The 12,058-nt window shown below is 44.8% G+C and overlaps 1 protein-coding gene across 1 annotated transcript in view; it reads left to right on the plus strand.

Annotated features, from left to right (window-relative positions):
* Positions 1–1,227: 1,227 nt before the first annotated feature.
* The window catches only part of LOC139532889 (solute carrier family 15 member 1-like), a gene marked incomplete at its 3' end in the record, with an annotated part of 63,061 nt that continues 52,230 nt past the window's right edge, over positions 1,228–12,058 (plus strand). The window contains 2 exon segments of the mRNA XM_071331042.1: positions 1,228–1,326; positions 2,643–2,677. Of these exon segments, the coding sequence (XP_071187143.1) occupies positions 1,320–1,326; positions 2,643–2,677 (42 nt within the window).

Here is a 12,058-nt window from a genome sequence, read left to right on the forward strand (position 1 = left end):
ATATATCCTCTCTCTTTCTCTGTCTCTCGCCTATCTCTGTCTCTCCTCTCTCTGTCTCGCTCTCGCCCTCTCTCTGTCTCTCCTCTCTCTGTCTCTCTCTCGCCCTCTCTCTGTCTCTCCTCTCTCTGTCTCTCCTCTCTCTGTCTCTCCTCTCTCTGTCTCTCCTCTCTCTCTCTCTCTCTCTCTCTCGCCTCTCTCTGTCTCTCCTCTCTCTCTCTCTCCTCTCTCTCTGTCTCTCCTCTCTCTCTATGTCTATCCTCTCTCTCTCTGTCTCTCCTCTCTCTGTCTCTCTCTCTCTCTCTCTCTCTCTCTCTCTCTCTCTCTCTCTCTCTCTCTCTCTCTCTCTCTCTCTCTCTCTCTCTCTCTCTCTCTCTCTGTCTCTGTCTCTCCTCTCTCTGTGTCCCCTCTCTCTGTGTCCCCTCTCTCTGTCTCTCCTCTCTCTCTCTCCTCTCTCTGTCTCTCCTCTCTCTCTCTCCTCTCTCTGTCTCTCCTCTCTCTGTCTCTCTCTCTCTCTCTCTCTCTCTCTCTCTCTCTGTCTCTGTCTCTGTCTCTCCTCTCTCTGTCTCTCCTCTCTCTCTCTCTCTCTCTCTCTCTCTCTCTCTCTCTCTCTCTCTCTCTCTCTCTCTCTCTCTCTCCCTCTCTCTCTCTCTCTCTCTCTCTCTCTCTCTCTCTCTCTCTCTCTCTCTCTCTCTCTCTCTCTCTGTGTCCCCTCTCTCTGTGTCCCCTCTCTCTGTCTCTCCTCTCTCTCTCCTCTCTCTGTGTCCCCTCTCTCTGTGTCCCCTCTCTCTGTCTCTCCTCTCTCTCTCTCCTCTCTCTGTCTCTCCTCTCTCTGTCTCTCCTCTCTCTCTCTCTCTCTCTCTCTGTCTCTGTCTCTGTCTCTGTCTCTCCTCTCTCTGTCTCTCCTTCAAATCAAATGTTATTATACATTTCTCTCTGTCTACTATCGCTCTCTGTTTGAGAGGACCTTCATCATTCTCCCTGAGTCATACAGTAATTATTGATGGACATCTTATTCTGTTCAATATAGTTCTGTACCTGTATCTCTCCCCCCTGACTCCCATCTCCATATTTTACCCACCTCTCTGCTGGTGTTGTGGCACAAGGCACCATAAAGACAGGACACAGTCCAGTGGGAGGTGCATTGTGGGAGGTGAGGGCTCTGCTGGAGGACAGGTTACAAAAGCCCCAATGCAGAGTCTTCCTTGGAATCAGAGGGAGATACTTCCTGATATACTAAGCATAACCCTTCTGGAGTGTCTGACTTGTGAAGGATATTGAACAGAGAAGGAAACTAGGAGTCCTCTCAACTCACTGCAGCCATGACAGGTGGGTGAAGCATATTGAACAGAGAGGGAACTAGGAGTCCTCTCAACTCACTGCAGCCATGACAGGTGGGTGAAGCATATTGAACAGAGAGGGAACTAGGAGTCCTCTCAACTCACTGCAGCCATGACAGGTGGGTGAAGCATATTGAACAGAGAGGGAACTAGGAGTCCTCTCAACTCACTGCAGCCATGACAGGTGGGTGAAGGATATTGAACAGAGAGGGAACTAGGAGTCCTCTCAACTCACTGCAGCCATGACAGGTGGGTGAAGCATATTGAACAGAGAGGGAACTAGGAGTCCTCTCAACTCACTGCAGCCATGACAGGTGGGTGAAGCATATTGAACAGAGAGGGAACTAGGAGTCCTCTCAACTCACTGCAGCCATGACAGGTGGGTGAAGCATATTGAACAGAGAGGGAACTAGGAGTCCTCTCAACTCACTGCAGCCATGACAGGTGGGTGAAGGATATTGAACAGAGAGGGAACTAGGAGTCCTCTCAACTCACTGCAGCCATGACAGGTGGGTGAAGCATATTGAACAGAGAGGGAACTAGGAGTCCTCTCAACTCACTGCAGCCATGACAGGTGGGTGAAGCATATTGAACAGAGAGGGAACTAGGAGTCCCCTCAACTCACTGCAGCCATGACAGGTGGGTGAAGCATATTGAACAGAGAGGGAACTAGGAGTCCCCTCAACTCACTGCAGCCATGACAGGTGGGTGAGAGGAGAATACTGGACTCCATCATCTCCCAGGGGATCACAGCGTCTTTGGGAATATTTCTAAGTGTTTCTTTCAGAATTTGATATTGACAATAGAACCAGGATTAACATGAAATGCATTCAGTCCCGATTGAATTAATTTTAATAGAATTAGCTATTTTATAATAATTGACTTGGCAACAAAAATCACAAATATTTTAAAACTATTAATTCTACTAATTTAATGCTAATTATATTTTGCTGTACTGAAGAATGATCATTTTGGGTCATTTTATTATTAATTAGATATTTGGTCAGTTTGCGTGATTGTGTCATGATTAAATTTTTCCACATTAATTTTGTATTATTTCAATGTATAGGATTCATACAATACATTATTTATACATAATGAAGTCCCTAACCAATTTCCTTGAATGTGAGCGGGCCATTGCTGTATTGGTATATGATGAGGTGGAATCCACCTTTGTACAAAACATATTTTTAGCAGCTGTGGTATCTGCCACTCGTCGTTGGCGTTCTGTGTAACACTGAGCCGTCATCGTGATTGTGAACTCTTTATCATGTTGAATAATGACACTGTAATGTTCCCTGACAGACAAAGACATCGATGTGAAGAAGCCCAACAGAAAGGTAAGAACCAGACCACCACACCTTTCATGCCGTCTCTCTTTCTCTCTTCTCTGGGTTGTTTATCTGTTCTCATCAACTTGCAGCTTCCCTCAAAGCTGTCTTTAAGAAAATACTGGATGTAAGTACCAACATGCATGATGATAAGGTCCTGTTGTATGTACATTCCCACTGTCTATCGTTCTGTTATCACTCCACTATTCACTCCACTGTCTATCATTCTGTTATCACTCCTCTATTCACTCCACTGTCTATCGTTCTGTTATCACTCCACTGTCTATCATTCTGTTATCACTCCTCTATTCACTCCACTGTCTATCGTTCTGTTATCACTCCACTGTCTATCATTCTGTTATCACTCCTCTATTCACTCCACTGTCTATCGTTCTGTTATCACTCCACTGTCTATCATTCTGTTATCACTCCTCTATTCACTCCACTGTCTATCGTTCTGTTATCACTCCACTGTCTATCATTCTGTTATCACTCCTCTATTCACTCCACGGTCTATCGTTCTGTTATCACTCCTCTATTCACTCCACTGTCTATCGTTCTGTTATCACTCCTCTATTCACTCCACTGTCTATCGTTCTGTTATCACTCCTCTATTCACTCCACTGTCTATCATTCTGTTATCACTCCTCTATTCACTCCACTGTCTATCGTTCTGTTATCACTCCACTGTCTATCATTCTGTTATCACTCCTCTATTCACTCCACGGTCTATCGTTCTGTTATCACTCCACTGTCTATCATTCTGTTATAACTCCTCTATTCACTCCACTGTCTATCGTTCTGTTATCACTCCTCTATTCACTCCACTGTCTATCGTTCTGTTATCACTCCACTATTCACTCCACTGTCTATCATTCTGTTATCACTCCTCTATTCCCTCCACTGTCTATCATTCTGTTATCACTCCTCTATTCACTCCACTGTCTATCATTCTGTTATCACTCCACTATTCACTCCACTGTCTATCGTTCTGTTATCACTCCTCTATTCACTCCACTGTCTATCATTCTGTTATCACTCCACTATTCACTCCACTGTCTATCGTTCTGTTATCACTCCACTGTCTATCATTCTGTTATCACTCCACTGTCTATCATTCTGTTATCACTCCTCTATTCACTCCACTGTCTATCGTTCTGTTATCACTCCACTGTCTATCATTCTGTTATCACTCCACTGTCTATCATTCTGTTATCACTCCTCTATTCACTCCACTGTCTATCGTTCTGTTATCACTCCACTGTCTATCATTCTGTTATCACTCCTCTATTCACTCCACTGTCTATCATTCTGTTATCACTACACTGTCTATCATTCTGTTATCACTCCTCTATTCACTCCACTGTCTATCGTTCTGTTATCACTCCACTGTCTATCGTTCTGTTATCACTCCTCTATTCACTCCACTGTCTATCATTCTGTTATCACTCCACTGCTCACTCCACTGTCTACCATTCTGTTATCACTCCACTGTCTATCATTCTGTTATCACTCCACTGTCTATCATTCTGTTATCACTCCACTGTCTATCGTTCTGTTATCACTCCTCTATTCACTCCACTGTCTATCATTCTGTTATCACTCCTCTATTCACTCCACTGTCTATCATTCTGTTATCACTCCTCTATTCACTCCACTGTCTATCGTTCTGTTATCACTCCACTGTCTATCGTTCTGTTATCACTCCACTGTCTATCGCTCTGTTATCACTCCACTATTCACTCCTCTATCTATCATTCTGTTATCACTCCACTGTCTATCATTCTGTTATCGATCCACTATTCATTCCACTGTCTATCATTCTGTTATCACTCCACTGTCTATCGTTCTGTTATCACTCCTCTATTCACTCCACTGTCTATCATTCTGTTATCACTCCACTATTCACTCCACTGTCTATCATTCTGTTATCACTCCACTGTCTATCATTCTGTTATCACTCCACTGTCTATCATTCTGTTATCACTCCTCTATTCACTCCACTGTCTATCATTCTGTTATCACTCCTCTATTCACTCCACTGTCTATCATTCTGTTATCACTCCACTATTCACTCCACTGTCTATCATTCCGTTATCACTCCACTGTCTATCATTCTGTTATCACTCCACTGTCTATCATTCTGTTATCACTCCTCTATTCACTCCACTGTCTATCATTCTGTTATCACTCCTCTATTCACTCCACTGTCTATCGTTCTGTTATCACTCCACTGTCTATCATTCTGTTATCACTCCTCTATTCACTCCACTGTCTATCGTTCTGTTATCACTCCTCTATTCACTCCACTGTCTATCGTTCTGTTATCACTCCACTGTCTATCGTTCTGTTATCACTCCTCTATTCACTCCACTGTCTATCATTCTGTTATCACTCCACTATTCACTCCACCGTCTATCATTCTGTTATCACTCCATAATTCACTCCACTGTCTATCATTCTGTTATCACTCCACTGTCTATCATTCTGTTATCACTCCTCTATTTATCGCAGGTACAATATGCTTGTGTTTCTAGCTCCAACAGTAATACCTAGCAATATGCTTGTGTTTCTAGCTCCAACAGTAATACCTAACAATATGCTTGTGTTTCTAGCTCCAACAGTAATACCTAGCAATATGCTTGTGTTTCTAGCTCCAACAGTAATACCTAGCAATATGCTTGTGTTTCCAGCTCCAACAGTAATACCTAGCAATATGCTTGTGTTTCTAGTTCCAACAGTACAGTAATACCTAGCAATATGCTTGTGTTTCTAGCTCCAACAGTAATACCTAGCAATATGCTTGTGTTTCTAGTTCCAACAGTACAGTAATACCTAGCAATATGCTTGTGTTTCTAGCTCCAACAGTACAGTAATACCTAGCAATATGCTTGTGTTTCTAGCTCCTACAGTAATACCTAGCAATATGCTTGTGTTTCTAGCTCCAACAGTAATACCTAGCAATATGCTTGTGTTTCTAGCTCCAACAGTAATACCTAGCAATATGCTTGTGTTTCTAGCTCCAACAGTAATACCTAGCAATATGCTTGTGTTTCTAGCTCCAACAGTAATACCTAACAATATGCTTGTGTTTCTAGCTCCTACAGTAATACCTAGCAATATGCTTGTGTTTCTAGCTCCAACAGTAATACCTAGCAATATGTTTGTGTTTCTAGCTCCAACAGTAATACCTAACAATATGCTTGTGTTTCTAGCTCCAACAGTACAGTAAGACCTAGCAATATGCTTGTGTTTCTAGCTCCAACAGTAATACCTAGCAATATGCTTGTGTTTCTAGCTCCAACAGTAATACCTATCAATATGCTTGTGTTTCTAGCTCCAACAGTAATACCTAACAATATGCTTGTGTTTCTAGCTCCAACAGTAATACCTAACAATATGCTTGTGTTTCTAGCTCCAACAGTAATACCTAGCAATATGCTTGTGTTTCTAGCTCCAACAGTAATACCTAGCAATATGCCTGTGTTTCTAGCTCCAACAGTACAGTAATACCTAGCAATATGCTTGTGTTTCTAGCTCCAACAGTAATACCTAACAATATGCTTGTGTTTCTAGCTCCAACAGTAATACCTAGCAATATGCTTGTGTTTCTAGCTCCAACAGTAATACCTAGCAATATGCTTGTGTTTCTAGCTCCAACAGTAATACCTAACAATATGCTTGTGTTTCTAGCTCCAACAGTAATACCCAGCAATATGCTTGTGTTTCTAGCTCCAACAGTAATACCTAGCAATATGCTTGTGTTTCTAGCTCCAACAGTAATACCTAGCAATATGCTTGTGTTTCTAGCTCCAACAGTAATACCCAGCAATATGCTTGTGTTTCTAGCTCCAACAGTAATACCTAACAATAGATCCGGCGCCGAAAAAGAGATGGCCGCCTCGCTTCGCGTTCCTTGGAAAATATGCAGTATTTTGTTTTTTTATGTGTTATTTCTTACATCGGTACCCCAGGTAATCTTAGGTTTCATTACATACAGTCGGGAGGAACTACTGAATATACGATTAACGTCAACTCATCATCGTTCCTACCAGGAATATGACTTTCCCGAAACGGATCCAGTGTTTTGCCTTCCACCCAATACAATGGATCTGATCCCAGCCGGCGACCCTGTGCGACGCCGTAAAAGGGGCAAACGAGGCGGTCTCGTGGTCAGGCTTCGGAGACGGGCACATCGCGCTCCACTCCCTAGCATACTACTCGCCAATGTCCAGTCTCTTGACAATAAGGTTGATGAAATCCGAGCACGGGTAGCATTCCAGAGAGACATCAGGGATTGCAACGTGCTCTGCTTCACGGAAACATGGCTAACTCAAGAGACGCTAACGGAGTCGGTGCAGCCAGCTGGTTTCTTCATGCATCGCGCCGACAGAAACAAACATCTTTCTGGTAAGAAGAGGGGCGGGGGGGTATGCCTTATGATTAACGAGACGTGGTGTGATCATCATAACAACACACAGGAACTCAAGTCATTCTGTTCACCTGATCTAGAACTCCTCACAATCAAATGTCGACCGCATTATCTACCAAGGGAATTCTCTTCAATCATAATCACAGCCGTATATATTCCCCCCCAAACAGACACATCGATGGCCCTGAACGAACTTTATCTGACTCTTTGTAAACTGGAAACCACACACCCTGAGGCTGCATTCATCGTAGCTGGGGATTTTAACAAGGCTAATCTAAAAACAAAACTCCCTAAATTCTATCAGCATATCGATTGTGCTACCAGGGCTGGAAAAACCCTAGATCATTGTTATACTAATTTCCGCGACGCATATAAGGCCCTCCCCCGCCCCCCTTTCGGAAAAGCTGACCACGACTCCATTTTGTTGATTCCAGCCTACAAACAGAAACTAAAACAACAAGCTCCCGCGCTCAGGTCTGTTCAACGCTGGTCCGACCAATCTGAATCCACGCTTCAAGACTGCTTCGATCACGCGGATTGGAATATGTTCCGCATTGCGTCCAACAACAATATTGACGAATATGCTGATTCGGTGAGCGAGTTCATTAGGAAGTGCATTGACGATGTCGTACCCACAGCAACGATTAAAACATTCCCAAACCAGAAACCGTGGATTGACGGCAGCATTCGCGTGAAACTGAAAGCGCGAACCACTGCTTTTAACCAGGGCAAGGTGACCGGAAGCATGACCGAATACAAACAGTGTAGCTATTCTCTCCGCAAGGCAATCAAACAGGCTAAGTCCCAGTACAGAGACAAAATCGAGTCGCAATTCAACAGCTCAGACACAAGAGGTATGTGGCAGGGTCTACAGTCAATCACGGATTACAAAAAGAAAACCAGCCCCGTCGCGGACCAGGATGTCTTGCTCCCAGACAGGCTAAACAACTTTTTTGCCCGCTTTGAGGACAATACAGTGCCACTGACACAGCCCCCTACCAAAACCTGCGGGCTCTCCTTCACTGCAGCCGAGGTGAGTAAAACATTTAAACGTGTTAACCCTCGCAAGGCTGCAGGCCCAGACGGCATTCCCAGCCGCGTCCTCAGAGCATGCGCAGACCAGCTGGCTGGTGTGTTTACGGACATATTCAATCAATCCTTATCCCAGTCTGCTGTTCCCACATGCTTCAAGAGGGCCACCATTGTTCCTGTTCCCAAGAAAGCTAAGGTAACTGAGCTAAACGACTACCGCCCCGTAGCACTCACTTCCGTCATCATGAAGTGCTTTGAGAGACTAGTCAAGGACCATATCACCTCCACCCTACCGGACACCCTAGACCCACTCCAATTTGCTTACCGACCCAATAGGTCCACAGACGACGCAATCGCAACCACACTGCACACTGCCCTAACCCATCTGGACAAGAGGAATACCCATGTGAGAATGCTGTTCATCGATTACAGCTCAGCATTTAACACCATAGTACCCTCCAAACTCGTCATCAAGCTCGAGACCCTGGGTCTCGACCCCGCCCTGTGCAACTGGGTCCTGGACTTCCTGACGGGCCGCCCCCAGGTGGTGAGGGTAGGTAACAACATCTCCACCCCGCTGATCCTCAACACTGGGGCCCCACAAGGGTGCGTTCTGAGCCCTCTCCTGTACTCCCTGTTCACCCACGACTGCGTGGCCATGCACGCCTCCAACTCAATCATCAAGTTTGCGGATGACACTACAGTGGTAGGCTTGATTACCAACAACGACGAGACGGCCTACAGGGAGGAGGTGAGGGCCCTCGGAGTGTGGTGTCAGGAAAATAACCTCACACTCAACGTCAACAAAACAAAGGAGATGATTGTGGACTTCAGGAAACAGCAGAGGGAGCACCCCCCTATCCACATTGACGGGTCAGTAGTGGAGAAGGTGGAAAGTTTTAAGTTCCTCGGTGTACACATCACGGACAAACTGAATTGGTCCACCCACACAGACAGCGTTGTGAAGAAGGCGCAGCAGCGCCTCTTCAACCTCAGGAGGCTGAAGAAATTCGGCTTGTCACCAAAAGCACTCACAAACTTCTACAGATGCACAATCGAGAGCATCCTGTCGGGCTGTATCACCGCCTGGTACGGCAACTGCTCCGCCCACAACCGTAAGGCTCTCCAGAGGGTAGTGAGGTCTGCAGAACGCATCACCGGGGGCAAACTACCTGCCCTCCAGGACACCTACACCACCCGATGTCACAGGAAGGCCATAAAGATCATCAAGGACAACAACCACCCAAGCCACTGCCTGTTCACCCCGCTATCATCCAGAAGGCGAGGTCAGTACAGGTGCATCAAAGCAGGGACCGAGAGACTGAAAAACAGCTTCTATCTCAAGGCCATCAGACTGTTAAACAGCCACCACTAACATTTAGCGGCCGCTGCCAACATACTGACTCAACTCCAGCCACTTTAAAAATGGGAATTGATGGAAATTATGTAAAAATGTACCACTAGCCACTTTAAACAATGCCACTTAATATAATGTTTACATACCCTACATTACCCATCTCATATGTATATACTGTACTCTATACCATCTACTGCATCTTGCCATCTTTATGTAATACATGTACCACTAGCCACTTTAAACTATGCCACTTTATGTTTACATACCCTACAGTACTCATCTCATATGTATATACCGTACTCTATACCATCTACTGCATCTTGCCATGCCGTTCTGTACCACCACTCATTCATATATCTTTATGTACATATTCTTTATCCCTTTACACTTGTGTGTGTGTATAAGGTAGTAGTTGTGGAATTGTTAGGTTAGATTACTTGTTGGTTATTACTGCATTGTCGGAACTAGAAGCACAAGCATTTCGCTACACTCGCATTAACATCTGCTAACCATGTGTATGTGACTAATAAAATTTGATTTGATTTGATTTGATTTGATTTGATATGCTTGTGTTTCTAGCTCCAACAGTAATACCTAGCAATATGCTTGTGTTTCTAGCTCCAACAGTACAGTAATACCTAGCAATATGCTTGTGATTCTAGCTCCAACAGTAATACCTAACAATATGCTTGTGTTTCTAGCTCCAACAGTAATACCTAGCAATATGCTTGTGTTTCTAGCTCCAACAGTAATACCTAACAATATGCTTGTGTTTCTAGCTCCAACAGTAATACCTAACAATATGCTTGTGTTTCTAGCTCCAACAGTAATACCTAGCAATATGCTTGTGTTTCTAGCTCCAACAATGCTGTAATACATAGCAATTCTATAGTTATATAGGATGGTGTGTATTGACAGTCGTTATATAGGATGGTGTGTATTGACAGTCGTTATATAGGATGGTGTGTATAGACAGTGGTTATAACGGGATGGACGGTATACATGGGCAGTATAAGAATAGAAAAGGTTTGTACTGCAGTAGTTATATAGGACGAACCAGGACTAGAATACAGTATTATACATATGAAGTGGACAGCAGTAGTTATATAGGACGAACCAGGACTAGAATACAGTATTATACATATGAAGTGGACAGCAGTAGTTATATAGGACGAACCAGGACTAGAATACAGTATTATACATATGAAGTGGACAGCAGTAGTTATATAGGACGAACCAGGACTAGAATACAGTATTATACATATGAAGTGGACAGCAGTAGTTATATAGGACGAACCAGGACTAGAATACAGTATTATACAGTATGAAGTGGACAGCAGTAGTTATATAGGACGAACCAGGACTAGAATACAGTATTATACATATGAAGTGGACAGCAGTAGTTATATAGGACGAACCAGGACTAGAATACAGTATTATACATATGAAGTGGACAGCAGTAGTTATATAGGACGAACCAGGACTAGAATACAGTATTATACATATGAAGTGGACAGCAGTAGTTATATAGGACGAACCAGGACTAGAATACAGTATTATACATATGAAGTGGGTAAAACAAAACGCATGCAGTACACCTCCACAGTACGTCTTGCCTGCTCCGTATGCAGTACACCTCCACAGTACGTCTTGCCTGCTCCGTATGCAGTACACCTCCACAGTACGTCTTGCCTGCTCCGTATGCAGTACACCTCCACAGTACGTCTTGCCTGCTCCGTATGCAGTACACCTCCACAGTACGTCTTGCCTGCTCCGCATGCAGTACACCTCCACAGTACGTCTTGCCTGCTCCGTATGCAGTACACCTCCACAGTACGTCTTGCCTGCTCCGCATGCAGTACACCTCCACAGTACGTCTTGCCTGCTCCGTATGCAGTACACCTCCACAGTACGTCTTGCCTGCTCCGTATGCAGTACACCTCCACAGTACGTCTTGCCTGCTCCGTATGCAGTACACCTCCACAGTACGTCTTGCCTGCTCCGTATGCAGTACACCTCCACAGTACGTCTTGCCTGCTCCGCATGCAGTACACCTCCACAGTACGTCTTGCCTGCTCCGTATGCAGTACACCTCCACAGTACGTCTTGCCTGCTCCGCATGCAGTACACCTCCACAGTACGTCTTGCCTGCTCCGTATGCAGTACACCTCCACAGTACGTCTTGCCTGCTCCGTATGCAGTACACCTCCACAGTACGTCTTGCCTGCTCCGTATGCAGTACACCTCCACAGTACGTCTTGCCTGCTCCGTATGCAGTACACCTCCACAGTACGTCTTGCCTGCTCCGTATGCAGTACACCTCCACAGTACGTCTTGCCTGCTCCGTATGCAGTACACCTCCACAGTACGTCTTGCCTGCTCCGTATGCAGTACACCTCCACAGTACGTCTTGCCTGCTCCGTATGCAGTACACCTCCACAGTACGTCTTGCCTGCTCCGTATGCAGTACACCTCCACAGTACGTCTTGCCTGCTCCGTATGCAGTACACCTCCACAGTACGTCTTGCCTGCTCCGTATGCAGTACACCTCCACAGTACGTCTTGCCTG

The sequence above is a fragment of the Salvelinus alpinus genome, chromosome 10 (genome assembly GCF_045679555.1).
Source record: "Salvelinus alpinus chromosome 10, SLU_Salpinus.1, whole genome shotgun sequence".
Lineage (NCBI taxonomy): Eukaryota > Metazoa > Chordata > Actinopteri > Salmoniformes > Salmonidae > Salvelinus > Salvelinus alpinus.